At 35.9% G+C, this 25,280-nt stretch overlaps 1 protein-coding gene across 3 annotated transcripts in view; it reads right to left on the minus strand.

The window, feature by feature from the left end:
• The window catches only part of LRP6 (LDL receptor related protein 6), a 126,188-nt gene that overhangs the window by 40,652 nt on the left and 60,256 nt on the right, over positions 1 to 25,280 (minus strand). For all 3 annotated transcript variants that reach the window (XM_031444080.2, XM_010986227.3, XM_031444081.2), the window contains 7 exons: positions 23,488 to 23,684; positions 21,575 to 21,706; positions 18,612 to 19,008; positions 17,357 to 17,528; positions 3,092 to 3,308; positions 2,119 to 2,408; positions 568 to 794 (listed from right to left, as the gene is read on the minus strand). In XM_031444080.2, coding sequence (XP_031299940.1) covers positions 568 to 794; positions 2,119 to 2,408; positions 3,092 to 3,308; positions 17,357 to 17,528; positions 18,612 to 19,008; positions 21,575 to 21,706; positions 23,488 to 23,684 — 1,632 coding nt within the window. The remainder of the gene's footprint in view (positions 1 to 567; positions 795 to 2,118; positions 2,409 to 3,091; positions 3,309 to 17,356; positions 17,529 to 18,611; positions 19,009 to 21,574; positions 21,707 to 23,487; positions 23,685 to 25,280) is intronic.

The raw sequence follows: 25,280 nt of genomic DNA on the forward strand, positions 1-25,280 counted from the left end.
ATTGCAGATTTCTTAGCTGTTAGCTTTTTAAAACTTGCTAAACCATGTACAAAGGATCATCTACCTTTGAAAAACATGTCATGTTGGAAATAGTTTATCAAAAAGTTTACTATTTAATATCAAAGTTTCTTCAAGCTTATAATAATCAAACAGTCCATTTTGAATTAATAAATATTTTAAAATGCAATTATTTCTGCAACATTATTTCAGGGGGGTTACTTTAATAGGCTTGGAATCTGGTATAACCTGTGAGAGGGGGCAAGCAATACAGACTTGATGACACTTTTAAAAAGGCTATTTACTTAGCATGTAAATACGATCACTAATATTTAATTATTAATCTATTTCACTGATCTTCACCCAATGTTAATAACAACACAAGTAAAAGTTGGCTAATAATTATTAATTCTAAATCAGCAAAATCTCAACTAATAATTTTAAGATGAAGCTAATCTACAGTTTATTTGTCAGATTCCTGATAAGCATTATTTAAGACATCAAGAATATAACTCATAACTAGGCCATGCACAATGTAGCTGCAAAGAATGCATACATAAAGCTGTTTACCCTTCAGCGGGGTCCAACGCAAGAGCTCTGGGGCTGTCGAGGTCTTTCCACACCAAAACTTGTCGGTGCTGCCCATCCAACTTTGACACCTCAATTCGATTTGTTCCTGTGTCTGCCCAGTACAAGTTCTTCCCAAGCCAGTCTACTGCCATGCCTTCCGGATAATCTAAGCCAAATTCTACCACGTGTTCCAGTGCACTGCCATTCATAAAGGCTCTGCTGATGGTCTGCAAAAATAAGATGAACAACAAAGTCACAGGGCTTCAGTACAAAACACTATCCAGAAATAATGTGTGGTTAAGTTTTTGTTGGATGGAAGGATGCAGAAGAGTCAGAGGCATAGTTTCTTAATACAATTCACATATTTTATGAGCACAGAAAAAAAACTGATGTCAATTTCTAATAAACGTAACTGTGACCTCAAGTTTTATTGCCAATTCATAGAGACATATTTGAAATTCGTACAGACCAGAAATTTATTCCAGTAAAACAATGGAATGACTTTTCTTTTAAAATTTATTAGTAATCAAGTGAAAAAGATGTGACCAGAGTGCTGCAGATTCTTAACTGGCAGTCAGCTTCCTGAAGGTGCTGGAGTATGCCATGTCCCTGTGTCAGCAAGAGAACATCTCAACAGCTTTTATCTTATAAAATGCATATGACTATTATCATATTATTGCCATTGCAGCTTTGAATCCTCTAAAAATGTAGAAGTCATAATTCAAGCTATTAATAACATCGACTACTTCTTATCAAGCACTATCCTAAGTACCTTGTATACATATATTTTCTACTTTAATCCTCACAATAAGCCCTGCAAGATAAGGCATTATCTCTATTTTCACAATAAGGAGACTTCGAAGCCCACACAATAAAAACCAAGATGAATTTATTTACTTCACTTATTCACTAATTTAACAGATTTTACTGAACACCATCAGAATCCAATACTCCATGGCTTTTGCATATTATACAAAATTTTACACAAGTTATCTAAAGCAAGCACAAAACAATCTGGAAGAAGGAAAGATTATTCTTCAGATTTTATGGTCAAGAGCTCCCCTTTATTGGCTGAATATGCTTTTCAATATTCATTCTAGGGGGGAAAAAGGTATGCTATAACTCACAACTGGCATGTTCTACCTCAGTCAGGTGCTGACAAAATTTTTTTAATAAATTGAGAGTTAAGTCTCTAAGCCATTGATGTGAGGGCTACAAATGCTTACTCTCTAACTGCAGAAAATATCACTCATGCCCTCCAACATGGAACAAAGTAGAGGAAGATTAAGTCCTGCAGATTTAGAACACTTAAGTATCCAGTAATAAAAAGTACTTAATAAAATACTGAATGTTTTAAAAAATTTAAATTGAATTAAATTTAAAAAAATACTGAATGTGCCTTCCCTTGACTTCCTTTAAAAAGTTAAGGTTTTTTGTTGAACTCTGCCTATTAAGTAATGAGAGAAGTTGACGACAGCATGAAGACTCAGAAATTCTAGAAGCTCTCCCTTTTTCAGTCCCCAGTATTAGTATTCCAATTCTTTTGCTAACCTTGAGTGATATGTCCGTCCAGTAAATTCGGTTGTCTGTCACATCAAAATCCAAAGCAGAAGCTTCTTTGACACCAGTGAGCGGAATGGCCACATTATTATTGTTGGTTTCCAAAGAAATTCTCCTGATATCTGCTCTCCGTGAAAACAAGAGGAAAGCCTCGGGGACAATGCAGGTCCTCATGTCACTGACGAGCTCGAAGCCGATGGGGCAGGCACAGCGAAGGCCTTGGGGTCTATAGAGGCAGAGGTGGCTGCAACCCCCATTCTCCTCGGCACAGGGGTTGGAACCTAAAACATAAGGTAGTTATCAAAGGGCACAGAAGGACACGCACATGAACACAGTAAACACATTTTCAATTTAAAATGACTAAGCATTTGTTTCACCAACACCTAGGATTTCATTTGCTCCCAAATCTAGACTTTCAGTTCTAATCTCACGAACAAGCACTGTGAGGATGAACAGGGAATAAAAGACCAGGCGCGGCAGTGAGGCCCGCAGTCCCCGCTGCTTGGGGGGCTGAAGCTGGAGGATGGCTGGAGCCCAGGAGTCCTGATCCGTAGTGCACCATGCCGATCGAGTGTCGGCACTAAGCTGACATCAGTACAGTGACCTTCCAGGTTGACTAAAGAGGGAAGAACTGACCCAGGATGAAAATGAAGCAGGTCAAAACTCTTGTGCTGACCAACTGGGAATAAAAGTATGACAAAATGCTTTAAGTAAATTGCATTATTCACACAATAGAAATTCTTTGCCTGAAGGAGGGGGTGTGGGGGGGGGTGTGTGTCCATGTGTGTGTTAAATTACTGAGTCAACATTTAAAGGGGCCATTCTTGGTTAAAAAAAGCTTCGCAGGGGATTTCTACATTCCCTTAAAACATTAGTAATTTACACTGCTGACTTTCCAAGCAGCTGACTATCTCCGTCTTTTCTCGTTCCTGGTTTAACGTCTAGGAGACTTGGAATTACTTACCAATGATTCGATGAACATTTGTGGCTTTCAGGCCCATGAGGTCGGGGAGCTGATCGATGATGATTTCCCTCTCTGCACTCCGTTTGTGCACTCTTTCAATGCTACGCCTCTGCCAGTCAGTCCAGTAAACATAGTCACCCAACAACGTAAACCCAAATATGTGAGGGATTTTGTCTTCCACTAGTACTCGTCTCCCAGTCCCATCGGTATTCATAACCTTGAAGTTTAAATTTAAAGAGAAGGAAGAGGAAAAGACGTGTCCTTATTTCTTCAATACATGTGAACATGACAAATCCAACTGCCCAATACATCAAAATCTACAAGTGTCATCTTCGTTAGTCCTATTACCATGCTTTCACAAAATGACAACATGCTGATTTAATGAGAATGATTTCAAATACTCAATACAAGCTCATATTTTACTACTATTTCTCTATTTTTTTATTATCCTTCTTTCTAAAAACTCTGGCAATATTAGACTTAGTATGCATCTCCTCTATTAAATGACTATGAAAAAATTAAAAGTACAGTATTATCACCTTAAGTTTGCCTGTACATTTGTTTTCAAATTATAGTGTACCTTTGCACACATTATTTTATTACATATTTTGTTTTACAACACATTTTATTTTATCCTAAGAGTTTTGCCTTTTTCACATTTAAGGAAACTGAGATACAAATAAGGTCACACAGCTTGCAAATAGAGTTGATGTCTTTTTTCTACTTAGTGTATTTTTTTATTTCACTGTTTTTGTTTAAAAATTTTTTTAAAAACACAGATAAAAGGGTTCTCAATAAATCTCTCAGTCCCCTAAGGTTATAATCACAAAGTTATCAGGGATTTATGACACTCTAGATGCTCTCTCTGTAACTCAGTTTCAAGTAACTTGGATGACCAACTCTTTCCAACTACCCTAGAGCAACAGTATTAAATTCATTCTGACACTTTCATTATAAACATCAGCAGCTTCCTTACAAGTGGCAGTGACATCTTTTCTGCCTTTGACATTGCAGAAATAGGTATAACTCTTCTGTTCTACAAGACAGAGTAAGTCTTCTAAAGCACCAACTTCCAAGTCCCCAGCTGAGACTACTTCTACCATTGTAAGTGGCCTGTGTGCCAGGCAAATCAGCCTTCAGAAATGTTATTTTGGTACTAAAAACATGTGCATGCAAACAACATCTGCCCCCAAAGTTTCGGGTATAATCTTATGCAAGTGTTAATCTTTTATTCATAAAATTATATTCCATATAAGTCAATACTGTGGCTGCCTAGACGGAATGACAAGCAAATATTTTCTTTATCTTTCCTCTCTAAAAATTTTAAAACACTTGCTGACATTCCAAAAACAGCCAAACCTTGGAAACAAAGTACTTAAAAATTGAGCAAAATTATGCTATACCCTTGTGTTTTCATGTGCAAATATCAATAAATATTTGATTTACATCTGACAGAAGAGAGATTATATTAGTTGAATGTTTATTCCTATCAGCTACAACAGGACTTCTATTAAGCCAAGTGAATAAATCCATATTTAAATAGAATGTTTTTTAAAAGTCAAAAACAGTTAAAAAGAATTAAATACTACTCCAACTCCTATATTAAATATTTCTTAAGTTAATAATTTCTCCTTGAGACATGAGTTTAGACTTTTTTTTACATTCATACTTTCTTGCAACAGACCATTTCAGGATATATTTTAAGTCTACAGTTTATCTTAAAATTACTTTGGTGTTTAAGAGTAAAAGGACTAAGCAAAGAAAAAGGGTTGATAATCTATTTACATATCTAACTAGAATGTGATCTCTAGAATAGAAGGAGCTTAATTCATCTATTTATGCCTCTCACAGCTACTATTAAAGAGCCTGGCAGACAAAGAACTCAATAAATACCTGTCAAATAATTTTTAAAAGGAAATAGGTTTCCTGAGACCTAAAACACTTAAGAAATCTTCCTAAAAATGGAAATGAAAATTTATGTAAAAGTTCTTATCCTCAGATCCCAGCTTAGCCATTTGAATGAATGAAAGGTATTCTTGCTCCAATTTTAAATCCATGTAAAAATGCACACTATTGCCTACTTTTGGAGAATGGATATATTCCTGATCCCTCCCAAAAGCAGAGCCCCAAGAATTTCTGGCCCCAATCTATTACTGCCTGAAACTTTGATCAAGGTGAAAAATCTCTCCTCTATTAGACATATAATTTAGAAGAGTCATTATTTTAGGCAGGAGAAGAATATTTTTATAACTGTCCTTTTACCTTCATCCTATTATAGAGAATGACTCTGGTATCTTCCTCTATCCCCCTTAACAAGGACTTCCCCCCAATCTATTTCCTTCCTTGCCAGCATCTCCAGTTTCTCCCTCTCCACAGGGTCCTTCTTTTCTGCCTTAAACACAACACAATTTCCGCCACCTTACAAAGACATTGTTTAAAAGTTGAATGATTGTTTTTACAGCCACATTCTTTGAATGTGATCTGTTAACAGCTGCCTCCACCTATTACCATTCATCCCCTTAACTCCCTACAACTGCCTGAAGTCTGTGACTCAGATCAAACAACTGAAACCGGTCATGGACTACTTTCTTGTTTCTCACTGCCCTTGCACTCTTTTGCCTCTTTTTAACCCACTGAAACTCTACACTGGGTTTCATGGCACAATCTCATCTTACTTCTTTTTCTATACAAAGACTGCTTTTTTATCTCTTCATTTCACTGATTCCTCTATTCTTTTTCAAACCTGGCTGGATATTTTCCAAGGTTTTCTGAGTTCTCTGTCTGTAAAACACCCTCCAAAAAGCCTATCAAGTCTTATGACTTTACTGTGACCTTATGTAGAAAAATTACAAATACATAAAATTCTAGTCTAAGGGCGCATCAGTTTCTACTGCAGTATTTCTAACTGCATCTCCTGGAAAATGTACTGTTACCTCATCTAAGTCACATGCTTAACAGAGAAGCTATCTTCTCCTAATAGAGCATCTAACACAGAGTACTAAATATTCTGTATTATAAAACTCTAAAACAGTATTTTCTTACAAGCTTACGGTATATAGTAAAACATGCCTGATTATTATTTTATTCCTAGTATCTTAAATCCATTATCTTGTATTTAATAAATTAACACTAATTTTGCTGATTACTGTGCTCAAATATTGGCCTTCCTATTAAAATTTATTCGCTGATCTAAAAGCATACATGCCAGAAGTTTTTTTTAAAAAACAGGTAAAATTTTAATAATATATTTTATCTAATCAAGTATATCCAAAATATTATTATTTCAACAATATTTTTATTTCAATATGTAATTAGTATTAAAAAATTCATTGAGACTTTGTTTTTTCATACTAGGTCTTCTTAGCATATATTTTACACTTCAGGCATCTCAATTCAGAGTAGCCACATTTTAGGTGCTCTGTAGCCGTGTGTGGCTACTGGCTACCGTAACGGACTGTGCAGGGTTAGAATTTCATGGTGGTGACTACACAGCCTACAACAAAATTAATTTACTCCTATTTTAGATTAGATCTCTATCCCTTCTCACACCAGCCACCTTCCAAGCTGCCCTACACTCTTCAGACTCAGCCACGCCACAAACAAATGTCTTCTATTTGGTCTTCCCTTTCTCCTCAGCAGAACTACACTTAATTCTAATATGGGCTAAAATTACTTCAAAAAAGGATTTCTCATGAAAAAATTCATCAGACTCTACTTTTTTTCATCTTTTATCACATTTGAGTTTATATTTCAAAGTACTAATTGAGATTTGTTAAGATTAAGGACAAAGGCCTGATTCTTTCATTTCTTTTAGGTTACCTCAAAATAAAAGTACTAAAACCATTTTGTATTAATAAGAGAATCCATATCTGCCATCTCCTTGGCTCTCCCCTTAAGAGCATTCAAGACTGGCAGATATGGTTGAAGCTGGGTGGTTCATGAGAATATTTACTCTGCTTTACTATATATGTCTGAAATTTTCCATAATTAAAAAAATGAAGGGAAGAAAGAGAAGCAGCACATCCAAAGGCACTTGAATAATAATAGTAATAGTTGTTATTCATAAATGCTGTTACTGTTTCTGTTGTTAATATGATGTGGAAAGCAATTTATAAGAATCCTCTGAAGAAATTAAGGGATCAAGAGCTTAAAGAAAATCTGACTGTGAGATTTCACATCTGAAGAACCATATATTCCCCTTTATACAGAGTTCAATGATTACTTTCTGAAATATTTCCTTCCATTACTTTTGCAGAGTTGACACTTCTATTAGGAACATGGCTACTGCCCTAAACACTTCTCTTTCACCAGCCGCACAATCTCTAATGGGCAGAAGCAACATAGTGAAACAAGAACATGTTGCTCTGTCTCAAAGAACAGTACTATTATATTTCTCATGCCCAACAAGTAACAGTTCTGGACAGGTTATTGGTTTATGAATATAGTTTTAAGCCTCTTTATGTTTAAAATAACCACCCAAATCCTGGTAAAAGCTTGCTTGTACATTCTGAACCCAGAACAAATGCACCATTTTAGGGGATTCCAAAAGATTACCCTTATGCTTTAAAAGTTGAGCCAACACTAATTAAATCTGCTGGCAACTCCTGAGGGTGTGCTTCACCGTATTACTTCAGAGTGGTTTAATTAAACTGAAATTAGGCTTCTGTCACTTCTAAAATCTACCTCCAAATCTGAACCAGAGACTCCAGTGGTTTCAGCTGCTTCAACCACATTGTGGTATGGATTTAACATTCTGAGGCATTCCCAAATACTGCAAACCACACTGAGAATATGGGCTACAACAGGAAACAGATGTGGGTTAACCAGAACATTATCTCCACAGAGTGGAGGTAATGGTAAACCTTCTGCAGACATCACATCCAGTTTTTTGGTTTTTTTTTTTTTGAGCAGTTTCATCAGATCATTAAATGTCAAGGCAGGATTATCCATGAAATCTTGGAATGCAGCCAGTCTACTACCAAAGCTGCTGCTATGCAACTTAACTTGACTAGACACGTTCAAGAAAGATGACAGCAGGACAACCAGGTACCCATCATAAAGTGAACTGGAGTGGGAATGCTACAAAGTCCAGAAGAGAAACACAAATTACACTCACAATGAACCACTCCTCTTATAATGTTCCAGCCAATATCCAAAACAAGTAATGAATTAGAAGTTTATATATATGAGAGACAAACAGATACCACTGGTGGCTGGCTGACATGCTTCACAGGGTATAAAATATAATTTCACAGAAATGGCATTTTAAAAAACACTATCCATGCATGGAAATAACATTTCAGCTTGCAGAATCTCACTGGATGACAAGTAAAGTGAAATGCTTTGCACCTAGCAGGGGAAGCAAAAGGATGCCAGGCACCTGTTTGAGAGAGAAGTAAGGGCAAGTTCAGCACTGCACTTAAAAGCCTTTTAACCTCCTTCAAGACAGAGCATCTGAATAAATATAAGTGATGTTTAATATGAAAAGACAAAGTATCATATTTGCACTAGGTAGTTTTGTAACTTTTTTCCATGTTTAGAATATTAAACATTTGCAGTTACTATGTCTTTTACAGATAGAGGTAAGAATTGCTAACGTGACCAAAGCATTATAAAACCTGAATTACTCAGGAAAACTATAAAACTGAGACAGGTTTTCAGATGAAGATATCATCATGATAAAAACCAACACCACCACATTGGTCAATTTACCCAACTGCTTCACGAGACAGTTCTGACAACCCCACTGTCCTGGAGTATTCAATAAACCCTAATGGGAGAAACATTAGCATGTTAACAATGGAAAACTGCTCCCTTTCCTCTCATTCTTTTCAAGCACAACTATAATATATTCTATTTGGAATCTGAGTAGGAAGAAAAAAAATCAATTCTAACACCTTAGTATTAAGGCAAACTACTCCAGTACCAATGAGCACGCCTTACGCTCAAATACTGGTTCTTAAATACTCTTCTTCATCAAAAAGTACTTTACAAATTATGGAGGCTCTTTACAAAATTAAAACTAAATTACCATATGATCCAGCAATCCTCTTTCTGGTATAAAAGAACTGAAAACAGGATCCCAAAGAGATATTTATATGCCTATGTTCACTGCAGCAGTATTCACAATAGTAAAGAGGTGAAACCAATCTAAACGTCCATCAGCAGATGAATGACTAAAGAAAATGCGGTATATAAATACAATGGAATATTATTCAGCCTTTAGAAAGTACACCACACAGATGAACCCTGAGGACATGCTAATGAAATAAAGCCAGTCACAGGAAGATAATACTACAAGATTCCACTTATATGAGGAATCTAAAGTAATCAAACTCTTAGAAATACAAAGTAAAATAGTAGTTGCCAGGGGCTGGTAGGGAGGGTGTTGTTCAACAGGTATGGAGATTGACTTCTGCAAGATGAAAAAGTTTTAGAGATCTTGCACAACAATGTACATATAATTAACACCACTGTACATTTAAAAATAGTTCAGATGGTAGATTTTATGTTATGTGTTTTACTACAATTAAAAAAAAAAGATGGAAGTATGTGAAAAGGACACAAGAATCACCTTGAGGGTGCTCCTAATGCCAATTCTGGGACAATTTTTGCAACAATATAATGATAACGGGATACAACCTGTAAAATAAAATTAACATCCATGCATTCAGATATATACATATATGTGTCTACATATATATGAATAATTGAGTGAACAGGAGAGGAGGCAGCTCTTCCTTACATACCAACTAATAAATATAACAGGAATAATGGAAATGGTATCAATGTAATTTCCTGGTGTTGATCATTATTCTATGAGTTTATAAAATGAACCTGGGTGAGAGTTTTATTACTCCTGCAAATTTTTTGTTGAAGTCTAAGATTATTTCAAAATGAACAGTTTAAAAAAAGAGGCAACAGAACTCAACACCAAAAGTACAGTATTAGGAGTTGGGAAATGAATTCCATTGCTTTCTTTGTAAACAGATAGTTCTATGACTTGAGGAAACAAAAGAAGCTAACTAAGCAAAAAGCACCAAGTACTGTTGAATTTTGGAAGAGAAGCCTGGAACAGAAAGAAGAAATGTTTGTGTGAGTATATGGAACTATCTAGAAACCATCTGATAACATCAAAATCGTATGAATATGGCTTTTTCTCCAAAGACAACACTTTGAAAACCCAAGAAACATTGTTTGCTTACTATCTGTAGATAATGAAATCTACTGTGGCACAGATGGTTTGGGTTTTTTTCTTTTTCATATCTTAAGAATAACAATGTAACTAAAACACAAAAGCAGTATTACAAATCTCAATCAAATATAAAAGTCAAGTCATAAATCAATCCAAAATCAAAATTAAATAAGCAACAAAAACAAAAACCCTTGAAAAGAGGCTATATTAACAGCATAAAGCCTCTAATTTCAGTCCCACTTAGAAACTCAACAAGTCTGGCAGATTTCAGAAGCTCAAAAAATTTACAAATGAAATAACAAAATATTTCTCTATTGAAAATCTCAGTACAATAAAAGGCATGCTAACTCCTTTCCTGAGACTGTTATTTCAGATCAAATCTACCAAAAAACAAATCATAGGACAATGAATGAAGAGTTTGAGAAATCTATTACAGTTCAACAACAACAAAAACATACAGGGCCTGCATTATAACATTCTTAATATTTTTAAGTGGTAAACTACACTTAAAGTGGAAAAAAATTGAAGGAGAATCCTTTGTTCATTATGGATAACTTTAGGAATGACTATTACACAGAATCCTTAAATAGCTGGTGATAACTTAACATTGAAACAAGAAGTTAAAATACTTGTCACTGTTAACACTGCTCAAGGTTTTGCAAATTCCCTCCCAAGAAGTCCCAAAACTGTGGTCCTTGCCATTATATGACTATTTACCCTTTCCAAACCTTCTAAAAATAAAATCTCAATGACCCCTTTAGAAATATAATAGTTCCCAGCTACAGGGAAATAACCTCCTGAAAAATTATGTTTTACATGGACTCATTAACATTTACATGTTTGGCAAGCTTCAAACAACATCTTTAAACATTTATTTAAACCTATTATGCATGTTAATAATAGAGTAGCTTGTGTACAGGTCAATGCAAAATCTAACTTAATAGCTTACCAGAAGTTGCTGTCAGTAAAACTGAATTACTAAAGACACTGAGCCCCCAACAGGCAAGTTTTCTTTAGGTAACAGGAATTAAATGCACAGTAAATCAGGAAAAGTTTAAAGGAAAAAAGAAAATATTCATGTCATCTGCAATATAAATTTCCTTTCAGCAACTCTTCCATTCCAAAATGTATTATCTGTTTTTAACCTAAGATATGCAGTTAGGATGAAAAACAGAAAATGTTACAACTGGAAGGAACCTAAAGATCATCTGGTTCAAATGATCTCATTGGCCAAATACAAAGACCAGAGATTATGTGAATTATCTAAAGGCATCCAGTTAAATGGCAAAATCAAACAATAACTAGGTCAGAGTCCAATATTATAAAATGTTTCAATAAAGATCTAGAGATTACCATCCATACTACTAAACGCCGTTATAAATTATAAAGAGGCTGACTGACCTCTCTTCTCAAGAAAGTAGGACATTAAAATCAGCACTCTCACTTCAGAAGTCCCAAAACTGAAGGAATAAGAAAGGTACTTCTGAAATAATCAGACTGAAACTAAAAACATCTCCCCACATATTAAATGGTTTTATATTAAAACATTAGAGAAAGTATACCAGCATAACATTTAAAAAATGATCCTTGTGTTCACAGCAGCACTCTTTACAATAGCCAAGACATGGAAGCAACCTAAATGTCCACTGACAGGTGACTGGATAAAGAAGTGGTACACACACACACACACATAGGAATACTTCTCAGCCATAAAAAAGAGAATAAAATAATGATATTTGCAGCAACACAGATGGACCTGGAGATAGTCATATTAAGTGAAGTAAGCCAGGAAGAAAAATACCATATGTTATCACTGACATGTAGAATCTAAAAAAAGGACACAAATGAACTTATTTACAAAACAGAAACAGACTCACAGAAATAGAAAACAAACTTACAGTTACCAGAGTGGAATGTGGGGAATGGAAGGATATACTGGGAGTTTGGGATTTGCAGATACTATTATATATAACACAGATAAACAAGGTTCTATGGTATAGCACAGGGGACTATATCCAACACCTTGTAATAGCCTGTAACGAAAAAGAATATGAAAAGGGATATATATGTATAACTGAATCAATGTGCTGTACACCAGAAACTAACATATAACACTGTAAATCAATTACACTTCAAATAAATAAATAAATAAATAAATAAATAAATAAATAAATAAATAAATAAATAATTATCCAAGAGCAAGTTCAAACTTGGTCACTAAACTGCTTTCTAAGTACCAACATACATCAGATTATCCTAATTTACATAGATGAAATTATACTAACTCCTAAGTGAGGCAACTGTATCTTGTTTGATGAAGCTCCAGGGTTTGTTGTGGCCGTTCAGGAAACTATCATCAAGCAAAGTCTCTCTCCTCATATGTACATGCAAAAGTTTTTTTAGAGCCAGAAAAAGCAGAGTGGATAATGAGATGACAGAGCACATAATTGGATAATATACTACTCCAGCTGCTGTAGATGATAACAAGTTAAGTAGTTTAGAATTATACATTAACAGGTACCTTTCAAATAGGAGTTCAAAGATACAGCATCATAAGATACACCCCAAACAGATACAAGCTGATACAATAGGACAGAACCATGTTCACAACTCAATGACTAAAGGCCAAAATCCAGGTATTCTGTTGAGCTGAGGAATCTAACCATGGAATTTATCAGTATCATTCTTCTGTTACTACATGTCAAAAAGATGGGAGGAGAAAATATTCACACATACACATATAGCGTGGTATAGTAGAAATGGCAAAAAATCAGGTATTTAAGTTCAATATCTTGAACATTTCTCTAAAACTGGAAGTAAAATCAATTTTAAGGAACACTCATAAACTGGCAGACTCAAAAGGAAGCACTTGTTGGTACATGCCATACACTCAGAAGAGCTTTATCTCAACAACAGACAATTATACTATTATAATTTCCTAAGGAAGAATTAACCTTAGAATCAAACAATAAGAAAAATCACCATAAATGGGTCCTTGTATGTTTTAACAGACTTTCACAATACACAGGCTAAAGATGCCAGACAAAGAAATTACTTTAAAAAGAAATCTGAATACTTGGGAAACAAATCTCTCTATTAGAGTACTGATAAAATAGAGGAAGCTGTCATGAGAGGAAAACGTTGCGCTGCAATTTCAGGCTTAGGCTATGAAATAGAACATTCACCAAACGCCAAGTTTTCAGCACACATCCTACATAATAATACCCTCTTTATTCAAAAATTTCTTGGTACTCAAGGCTCCAATAATCTATGTTTCTGTTTCCCAACAAAGTTGTGCCGGGTATAATTAGATTTGGACAAAACTACCTATGGGCACTGTATTCTCTAAAGTAGGGAAATTTACAATAAAAGGGATTTATTTTCTACATGCCCTTGAAATAGACAAGAAAATCTCTCTATCGACAAGTACAAGATGTTGCTGCATTTGTCAGCATAAGCTCAGAAATGAAAAGAGGAAAAATGAGTAAAAAGTACATAATGAGAAAATTCCAGCTAAGGCAGTATTATTATTTTCAATAAAACCAGTGATGGAAACACATTAATTTTGTCAATCAGTTAAACTGGTAACCTGAAGAAAATACAAGCTAACAGTGCATTCTTAACTTTATACAACAGCAAGAAAAGGCTTTAAACTTGAAGTGATCTGTGATATGTCCTCACTATTGGCATTAGCAGTACTTCTGGCCCTCAGTGCAACAAGCGTTTCTGGCAGTGAAACCTGACCAAGAAAAATAAGAACGCTGTTAAGACACAAGGTGTTTTTGCCTACTGCACGGTCTTACAAAACAGAAATAAAGGCTTGCTTGTCCCCCCGTCAGAAAAACAGAAACCATTCTTTCTTCTAATGCTTTAGTATTTATTATCAGGAAGCCCCAAAACACTAAAATAACACTTGGGGGCGGGGCGGGGTAAGGGGAGCCCAGTGCAGACAAGTAAACTAGAGGCCCGTACGTCAAAGCTGATAAAGTGATTTCAGCATAATGAAGAAGCGTAAACAAGTACCAGCAAGCACCTTTTAAGTAACACCTACAATTAAGTGGTTACTATCACGTGACAAGTAGGGAAATCAGACACATCCTCACGAACACATTCTTAAATTAAAGCACCAGCCAATACAATGACCGTGTTTTAAAAAAATGACATCATTAGCAATTCCCTGTACCCCATCCCTCTTTGCAGAAGTTGATTATAAACCTCAGGAAAACCTAATCATTCTTTCTTGCAACTCTGTACAATAAAAACTGAGTCTGAAACTCAGAGCTCCGCATCTCTCTTCTCCAGTTTCCCCAATCCTTAGACCCAGCTCCCCAATACATCCAGCGTGTGGTTACATCACCACTTCCAAAAAAAAAAAAAAAAAAAAAGGGGGAATGAGAACCTGATTAAAGGAATCTCCAATGAGGGAGCAGAGAGCATAAGTGAGTGAACATTCTGAGCTCTTCCCTTAAGATCCACTCAAAACACAAGCGCTTACTACGCCTTACCTTGCTACATGATAATTTACCAAATACCTAGCTTTTCTTCCCAAATGTACTAGAAACATATCCCGAGTAAACTCTAAGTCTTCCAGAAGGGAACAGGGCTACTACAACCACAATTTACTATTTTCTTATAGTTCCAGGAAAAAGCAGCTTTCATTCTTGTGCAGGACAAAAACTGGGAAGCTTTCTTAAGGGAACTAGCAAGCAAGGAGCATGTGACCTAGACCAGGGTCAGTGCCTAGGATCAGCTGATACACAACAAGAGCCTAGCAAGGAAGCTTAGAAAAAGAAACATTTTAAAAATTATGTGTCTTCCCAAAAGTTTTCAAGCTGGCTATAACTGAACTGCTACCAAGCAAAGCGAAATGCAAAGCTGGTGGTGACAGCTGCTCCTATAATCACTATTAGCCTCAGAGAGGGAAACTAACACTTTCTCCCCTAGTTACACAAGATTAATTTAGATGAAACTATGCTCTTTCCATAGTTTGTCATATACCAGCAATTTTACACATCATTGTGTATTTAGACAGTAACAGATAATAGTATCTGCTCTCTTTATCTCCCAGATGTGTCTGTAAAAGGAAAATGACAAAAGCATTGAACGCTCAATTAGGGAAACTCCATCAGACTCTCCAGGGGAAACAATGAAGGGAGGTCTTTGTGGGTGTAATTTGGAGGAAGTAGATGTACCACCAACCCCAAATAATCTGTCAAAAAAAGAACAAGGAACAAACAGCAGCTGTGTTCCAGCAAACCTCAAAGAAGAGAAACAGATCTGAAAGGCAAGCTTTAGGATGCTGGCACCAGTCAAGGAAGAAGGAAAGAAAGAAGTGAGGAAGCAAATACCACCAAACGCACACGCACACACACACAAACACACACAGACATCAAAAGGCCAGAATTAACACAAATTTTAAGATTTACTGTACTTATTGTAAACTAAGAAAATAAAACTGTGTAATAAATATTATATAGTTACATAATGTGTATTCATTTTTATTCTTAAACACTGTCATTCAGAACCTCTATAAATTCCTATTTCTCTACCTGAATCCCTCCTGAACACTTTGTGATTTTGAATAAATTTCTGAAATGCTAAAAGTGACCAAAAGTAGGGAAAATCAGACTTGAAAAATTCCCCAAAAGAAACAAATGTTTTCTTTACAATCTAATCAGTCAGCCAGAGTAAGCTAACATCAAATACGGAATTTTTAAAATCTTACAAAATAATGAATCAAGTGCTCTTCTCTAATGTAAATTACACACTCCTCCCTACGTGCAGACATTCCTCTAGGACAGATGGGCGTTGAACTGATTTTCTAAGAGTAGTAATACCTATGTATACTCATACGTATAGTCCACAGCTCATCAACAATACACATTTGCAAATTCGTTGGGAATGGTGTATGATTTGTACTCAAGCCTACCCCAGTGAAGCTAACATCCTGTCTGAAAAGCGAACTCGTGACCTCTGTCTCATTAGCACTGCACTCCAGCTGCTAAAGATTCAAACTCCAATTTGGATTTAAAGGGGGTGGGGGCAGTGAGACAGTAACAGCAGGGAGAAAATTTATATAGTCAAGTCTATGCAAAATTTTCTATTAATGGAAACCAGCTGCAAGTGTAGGAGATGATTTTCAGTATTTAAGCCTGGTGGAATACTAAAGAGTTTTTTCTATTCCAAGATTCCGTTCTGAAAGGAAGGCCTTTTAACTCATTATTCCCTCAGAGTCCCTGAAACTCCTAAGAATTACCTTTCTAAAGTAACGGCTGTAGAGCCCAAATCATCTATTAGGAGACACGTGCTGTGGCTGTGAAGAGTCATTCAAAGCTATTCCTTATATGAGAAGTCATTCATTCTCCAAAGAAATATCGTGATCAAAACTCTGTTTTAAGAATGTGATCCACAAGACCTCTAGTACAGCTCAATTCAAAGTTATAAAATTTAGACTTCACATTCAATATCAAGGATATATGCCCTTTACAAAATAATATGATAAAATATTCACATATGGTGGTTGTTTCCACCATAATTCTATTCTGATTACCGCAACTTACCTCTGTCATTTGGTAAATATTTTTCCCAGCTTTGGTTTATTAATTTTTCTCCCAGACAGTTCATAAATCAATTTAAAAACTGTTTGCGTATAACCATCTTAATATATGCCACCACCTGCCCCAACACCACCACCACCAAAAAAGCTACATACACACACGTTGGCTTTGTTTTCCTGACGTGACTACCAGCTCTTCCAGTCATATCTGGTTTGTACAAAATGCCCCTAGGAAATTCAGGCAGTGGCTTTACCCATAATGAGAAAAATCATTCCCATAAGCTTTTAAGACTAGAAATAGATAAATACGTTCTTCTCATGCCAGGATAACTGAGAAATCCCAGGGTTAGGTGGAAGAAAATATGCAATCCCTAGAATCCCGAAGGTTGAGTATAATTTCTATACAAGACACCTCTGTCACCCCAGTGAAGAGATAAGAATATTTGCATCAAATTACCATCAATTATAAAACCATTATAAAACTGGTTTTACAATGAAAAAGCAAGAAACAAACCTCAATTTTGTCTGTTTTGGCATCTCCCCAGTATATTTTGCCTTCATCGTAATCCAAGGCTAAACCATTTGGCCAACCAAGAGAAGTGTTAACCAACACTACTCGATCAGAACCGTCCAGAGCTGCTCGCTCAATTTTCGGGATTTCTCCCCAGTCAGTCCAATACATGTACCTACAGAAGTACAAAGAATATGAGCTAAAAACAGGTAATAAGCATGAAGCTTCAGATATCCTACAGGTGAGATCCACCCTCTTTTACATTGGTTATCAGTTAACATCACAGAAGGAAAAAATAACCACAGGACTTACAACACACGAAGAGTATGTTCAAGACATTTGTAATAGCAGTGTATAAGCTTCTAGAAAGTTTTCAGATCAAACAGTGTTTTCTAGAACGGATAATGAAAATGTTTTCTGATAATGAGATTCTGTTTTTAGTTATACGTTTTTTCAAAATATGTTGTGCTCCTTCCCCCAGTCTTCTCTTTCTCTTGCTGGCCTGTCATCTCTAACACAAAAAGGTTATCCCAGTAGTAATATTCAGATGGCAAGCTGAATTCCCAAAGTAACTAACTTTTCCTGTAGAGCTAAGTGATTCTTGTGGCTCCTGAGAGTTTAAGTGGCTCCAAGACACTGGAATACACTGAGCTGTAATCATTTATCACTATGTTTCCCCACAGAATAAACTTCATAGTAACAAATAACACTGGTAAGCATGTCGAAAGCTGTGTTTCCCTGGACTGTGGTCAGGCTATTACAGCCAAAAAAAAAAAAAAAAAAAAAACAGGCATACAGCTGCATGGCCTGACAAAGTTTTAGAAATCAAGTCATTCATTCATTCGTATGTTTGAGGATACATTAAAAAGTAAGATATACCCTTTACCATATAATTTTAGAAGTACTGAAAATGAGGTGAAATTAAATCATCTAGGGGAAGACAGAGAGTTCTAAAAACAATTTCTTTCCATATTTTTCATGGTCACGATGTAACCTTGGCAAAATCTGCAGCCAACATCCAAAGTCAGCAAACATGGACTTAATTTAGAAAGAAAAAGCATTCAAAACATTCAAGAAAAAACTAGCAATTCTTTAATTTGATATTTTATTCCAATCACTATATTCTAAAAATGGACAGCCATTAAAGAGCTATTTATTGGAAACCAACATATACTTCATGTTGTTTCTGTCAGTGTTTTTAGGGACCTGTAGAAAACAGAAACACCTGGCAAAATTTTCTATCAGCAGAGCTTCTTACCCAACCATGGGATCTAACACAATAGCCCGGGGTTCCTCTAAGTCCTCTGAAATCAAGATCTTCCTCATGGTCCCGTTGAGCCTTGTCACCTCGATCCGATCAGTGCCAGTATCTGTCCAGTAAAGATTTCGGGCAACCCAATCAACTGCAATACCATCAGGATGTGCAATTTGAGCAGTGACCACAAACTGACTGCCAGATCCATCTATGAATGAGCGGCGTATGGCCCTCACTTCATCATCAGTCCAGTAGATGTAGCCTTCCACAGGGTCATAATCTATGGCAATGGCATGACGGATGTCTTCCAGCTGTAGAACGATGTCTGTGAAATCTGGCGTATCCAAAGAAATGCGTCTCAAGTCTGTTCTTCGGGCTAAAAGCAGTAATTCAGTGGCACCTAGAACAACAAAGTGAAAAAAATGAAGAAAAAACGTGCAACCCACAAGAAAAATTTAGTCATTCTAAATAAAGAAGGCAGAATTTCTTTAGGAATTGAAAAGTAAATGCATATAAAAGGATACTAGGGTCTATTTAGGGTGGAAATGGAAAGTAATGCAATGAAATAGGAACAGCTTGGCTATGAGGTCAAGTTCTATTAATGGCCGAGCTCTCCAAATCAACTTTTGATTCCCTCTTGTTTCATTCATTATACAGCCCCTGGAATTAGTAACAGCTACTTAAAGGTATAATGAATAGTAACTAAGTAATGACTAAGAAGCTAAGTAGCTGGATATTAAAGAAAGGAAACATAAGATACAGGTCCTGTGTTCAAGAAGGATGTTTTAAAACTTAAAGGAAAGTAGGAAAAGGATCTTTTGTGATTAATGAGAATGTTCTAAAATTGAACGGATTGTGATGGTTGCACAACTCTATAAATTTACTAAAAATCACTGAATTGAAGACTTGATATGGCTGAATTTTAAGATATGTTAAATTACATCTCAGTACAGCTGTTTTAACAGAGAGGACTATAGGGCAATGCCTGACAGAAGTAAGGACAAAGGAGGCTATGGAGGAGGGAACAGCAGCAGGAGAGAGGGAATCAGGTAAATCAACACAACAGGTAAGAACAAGAGCTACGCATCTGACAGAGTTGGATCTGAGTAGTTACACAAAGTTAGGCCAAACACCTCATCTCTCTAAGCCTAGTTTCTTCATCTATATCTCATAGGATTGCTGTGAGAATTAAAGGAGACAAATGTTAAATTCAGAAATGTACCAAACATATAAGTACTCAAAAAATACTAATATTATTATTATTATTATTATTATTACCATTAAAAAATAAACTTTCTAATTTTTATTTCACTGACTTTTCAATCAGATTTATTTAGAAACATTCTAACCCAAAATAGAATTCAGTAAAAACATAGCTGAGAATGAGAATATTAAGCTCAATTTTTTGGTTTGTTTTTATTTTTAATGTTGAAGTCAACCACTAGCAAAAAGTCATCTAACTATAAAAGCTAATAAAAGATAGTAAGCAAGCTGGCATCTGAAAGAATGAAAAAAGATTTGCAACCAAAGAAATGAGTCCAAAAGAAAATACTGGCATTAAATTTCCAGCATTATAGCAGAAGAAACTGAGAAGAGGAATGACATTCTCAGCATCAGCCTTCTGACTTTACAGCTAATTATAAATGAACCCTATCTTGGAGGAAATACAGCCCTAAATGCCACAGCAGGCACCAAGCAGGAATAACTTTATACAATTCACTGTCTCTGCTAACTACCAAAAGGAGCCAGCCCTAAACTCTGCAAACAAAGAAGTCACAGAAAGTGAAGCTGTTAATTTGGCAAGGAGATCAAAACAGAAGAGTTAACTTAAGGCTACTACCTGCCAAATGTTTAACTGAAATTCAAAATACTAGTTAAACATGTACGTTTGCACTGCTGGGAGGGAGCAGACAGACCACTATTGCTAACATAAATCCTCTGTTTTAAAGTCAGGCTACATTTTTAAACAAAAAAGCAACATTACAAAAACCTTTTGTTTTAAATTGAAACCAAATTATTGTTTGCCATGGAAACTGTCTGACAAGAGTCAGCCAGCTTCACCTTTGACTGGGAGGATAATTTATCAATGCCAAGTCATGACAAATATCCTGTACACCAACTCAATTCCATCTCTCTGACTCCCTGACCCCCTTGCCAGGAACTCTAACCTACTCCGAAATAAAAGGCTTCTGCTTTTCAGAGTTAGATAAAGAAGCCACTGCTAAATATAACAATTTTCTTACCAGGTCTTGCTGGTGGCTAGAGAACCAGTTGGTGATCCAGAGGGTTAAGAATGAAGAATAACATTTTCATTAAGAAGAAAAAGAGAAGAACTGGTGTTTTCCCAAACCAGAAGTCCCTTGAAATGTCCTAAATCAGAATAGTTCTCCAACATGCCCTCTCTCTACAGGGAACTGTGAGTAAGGAGAAGAGGCAGTGTGGTGGTGAAGCACAGAAAGAGGTTGCTTTAAACAGTACAATAAGGAATCTTTTCTTCTGAAGGCACTCCTCTGTTGTTAAAAGGCAATTAAAAATATCACTCAATCATTTTTTAGAAAACATATCTACCCCATGATAATCTTTATAGTTAAAGTTTACTAAACATCTTTTCCTTGCAGACATTCTTTTTTATAAGTGCTATTTACTGTTAAAAATGTATTCAAGTAGTCATTTCCACAAGAATCAATTGTGATATCAATGACTATGAGATTTGATAGAGAAAAAAACAGTACCTAATTTGTTTTCATAAATAGCATGTGAAAATTTTAATTACTAGAATGATTCATGAAATAGTATTCAAGAGATGCCATAAAACACAAAGCCCTCCTATCACGTAACCAGTTGTGAAGACTGAGATTAAGTGACTGGTCTCCCAAAGCACTGTAACCTATAGAGATATAAAATAAATCATAAAAAATTCCAATTGCTATCAAAAATTATTCCTTCTTTGGAGACCGTCTTCTTACCATCTTTGCAGGTTTTTCCATTCTCCAGGAGTTTGACCCCAGTTGGGCAAGCACACTGATAAAAAGGCTTGACTGGAGACATCAAACACAAGTGGGAACAACCACCATTATCAATTCCACATGGATTTGTAGCTGTCAAATATAAATCACACTGATTAATACCAATGATTATGGATGACCTCCCACACTCTAGGTACACAGAGGTTAACAACCATAACATGAGCAACTGCGATAAACCAAATTATTACCACATGTCATCCAGGTGCTTGACTACCAGACCATCTTCAAGGAAGGGAATTAATCAGTGAGAATTTACTGAGCATTTTGTACCCAAAGAAAACTTACAGGAAATAAAGCAGGAGGCCCCTACTCTAAAAGAATTTACAATCTGGCCAGTATGCCAAAATTAACGAACAATAATACTGGAAAACAATACAAAACAATGAAACTAAATGCTATCTTGCACATTAAGACTGTAAGTAAGTATAGTCAAATGGTAAATGATAAGCAAATCATTAAAGATTAAAGAACTGAAGAAAAGGTTCATGGAAGATACAGGACATTTACAGGAGTCTTGAAAGACAAGAAAAACAGAACATTCAAGTGTGGTAAAACTCTATGAATGAAAGCTTGGAGGCTGTATCCTGGGTGAGACAGATAATCAGGTGAACAGTGTAACTGAAGATTAAGGTTTCTGCTGACTGGTGAGAACTAAACTGAGCACAGAGAGGGGAGCATCTGTGGTGGAGACACTGGGAATCAAGAAAAGTCACACTCGGGAAAGATTTACATGGAAAACATAAGCATAATGGATTAAAAAAGGGAAAACTGAGAAGCAGAGATTAATTAGCAAATCTGAAGAAACTATGGAAAAGGATGGATTTAAATCATAGGAAAAAATCAATATAAAATGGAGACCAACAAAATATAAAAAATAAAAGAAAGCAGTATCACAGATAACTGCAAATTCTCAAACCAGTAGAACATAAGGATCAACATGCCATTAAAAGAAAAACAGAAACAGAGAAATTCCCTCCTGAAGGCTAACAACGAGAATAAAAAATTCAAACAAGTGACAAAACATTTTCTCTTTTACAAAAGAGTAACCCAAACATTTTAAAACATTTTTATGGACTCATGATCACCAGATTCCAACATGACACATTCAGTACTTGACTATCTCCCCCTAAGTGGAAGGAGTTAACACAAAGCAATGCATAATCCAAAACCCCATGCATTTTTGGCTACAGAACACAATCTAAAATACACTGAGACACATGCCAGACATCTATTTACACACAAGTGCCAAACACTTAACATTCTCATATTCTTTTAAACCTACTTCTAGTCCTCTCTTATTAGAAACTGCTGTTAACAGTCACAACCCAAGTCACCATAAAGGGGACACAGAAATAGAAGCAAACCTAAGGAAAAAAGGTGTGGAGGTGGAAGGGATGTGCACAGGAAGGTGTAAGCAGGTATTTTCTTTAAGCAACCTGAGGCAGTTAAATCCACCAGTTAGATTAACAGAGGTTTCCATTCAAGAAAAGTTCTTGTTTTTAAACACACACACATGAACAAAATCACTCATAAGTGAGAAATATGATTAAGAAACGCATTTGTGTAGAAGCTTAGCATATGAGCTATCTCAGTTTCTTATTTTGTTTCTCTCCTCTCCACCTCCATCACCCCAGACACAAACAAAGGGCTGAGGTGGTCTGTAGTGATAGATACCAAGCTACAAATTGTTTAGGCTGCTGTCTAACCTGAATTATATCTTGACGTTGTCCCTATTTTTTATTCTTTCCCACTACCTTGGATACAACCTCCCTCCTCCTGCCCCTCACTAAAGCCAGGCATCAGAGCGCTACAAAGCTATTCCAACTTGCAATTTAAAAATCAAGATCACTTACCATTTGGCTGCCTCTGTTGGCTGAAGACATGTATATCCATGGGAGAGAAGATGTTAGAATGGATTTCACGCAGACCCTCGCCAGTGTACTTGTTGCAAGCCAAAATGGAGTGTGTATTCCAATCAGTCCAGTACAATGTGTCCTCAAATAACGTCAAGGCAAAAGGATGTGGAAGGGAACCTTTAACCACTGCCTGCCTATTAACACAAAGAGAAAACTCAAACATTTCTAAACTTTCTTTTTTAATCAAAACTTCATCTCTCCCATTAAAATGGTTTTGTAGTCCACATTAACACACACAAATCCTGGGTAACTCATATCTTAAAGGTCAATTACACCTATGAAAAATAAGTCACATAGTATTCAAATTTATCTGAGTTCATGGTGCCCAAAATCCCCAACCAGGTGCTTGAGAATGGTTCCTAACTTGGCAGCAGGCCCCAGGTTCGCTACAAGCCAGCAAAGACAGTGAAGGCCCGAGTGTCAGCACTGCTGTCAGTTCCCACCTCTGGACTCACATCTTCCATCATCCTTCCACATAATTCATGTCATTAGAAAGAGAAAGGTTGGCAAAAAAGAAAATCCCAGGGTTTAGAGTTGCCACTGAAAAGTAGTTTTAAGTCAGCAGTAGTAGGTCTTTACTGTCCTGATGTGGAACAACAAAGAATCTAAGCCTGTTTTTTCCATCGCTTCTTACGGCTTTGATAAATGGAAGTAAGCACATACACGAGGCTAAAAAGTTCTGGTAGAACTCTCTGCAAACCCCAGGGACAGCTGCACCAAATGATCATCTCGGCTGGCTTTCTGCTATATGGTTACTTAATTGTCACAAGTCAGGCAGCAAAAAGGAAGCTCAATCACTAGCAGAATGTGTTCAAGAGACAAAGCAGACCCCAAAATTTCACAAGCAATTCTAACGATATGAAAGGAAAGGTAGAGAACCTGATTAGAACCTAAGGTACAGAACTTTGCAGAGTGTCATGTAGAGTTGTGGAATTAGCAAACATTCTTGAACAATAAGCAAACTGTTTCTGAGCCACAATCATAAATTGTGAACTAAAATAAATGCTTTGATGTTTTCTTAGTATCAAACATAATAATTTCATAAATAGCCCAGCTGGGAGGGAAAGAGGAAAATAGAAGCAACTAAAGAGAAATAAAGGGTATTACACTGGAAGGTAATCCAGTTCTTAGGTCCTTAAGGTTATCTGATATTCTCTAATATCTATGAGACTACCAGTAAATTAAATTAAATTCAAGAGCAGTAAGATCATTTTTATCTAAGCAGAATCAGCATTCTATTCCACATGGAATGGTCCTAGCCTAAGGTGTTTTAAAATTGAGCCAGACTTTTAAATAACTGAATACAAGATTAGCATGACTATTTTAACAAACTTTCTATTTTAAAACCTCGTACCTATGCCAGCCCACATCATCACAATTTTCTCCTCTCATTTTTCTTAATTCTGTCTTCCCTAGGTTACTTTTCCCTCTCATTTCCCAATAAGAACTGCCACAATGTCTGTTTCTGAAGTGGTTTCTTCTACTTTTTAAATGAACAGCTTCATTACGTTTACTAAAATGATTATATCATTTATTGGAGCGATATCATAGTTTAAGTTCAAAATTAAATAGGCTTGCAAACTTCACACTAAACTCTTCGAAAATTCATTCTGGTAAGACATAAAGAGAGTTCAGAAAAACTGCCAAAAGAGACAAGTAACGTCACTGAAAAATAAGTAATAGTAAAAACAAAATTACTTAGCATTTCATTAACTATCTAAAGAACAGCA

Source organism: Camelus dromedarius, chromosome 25 (assembly GCF_036321535.1).
Source record: "Camelus dromedarius isolate mCamDro1 chromosome 25, mCamDro1.pat, whole genome shotgun sequence".
Lineage (NCBI taxonomy): Eukaryota > Metazoa > Chordata > Mammalia > Artiodactyla > Camelidae > Camelus > Camelus dromedarius.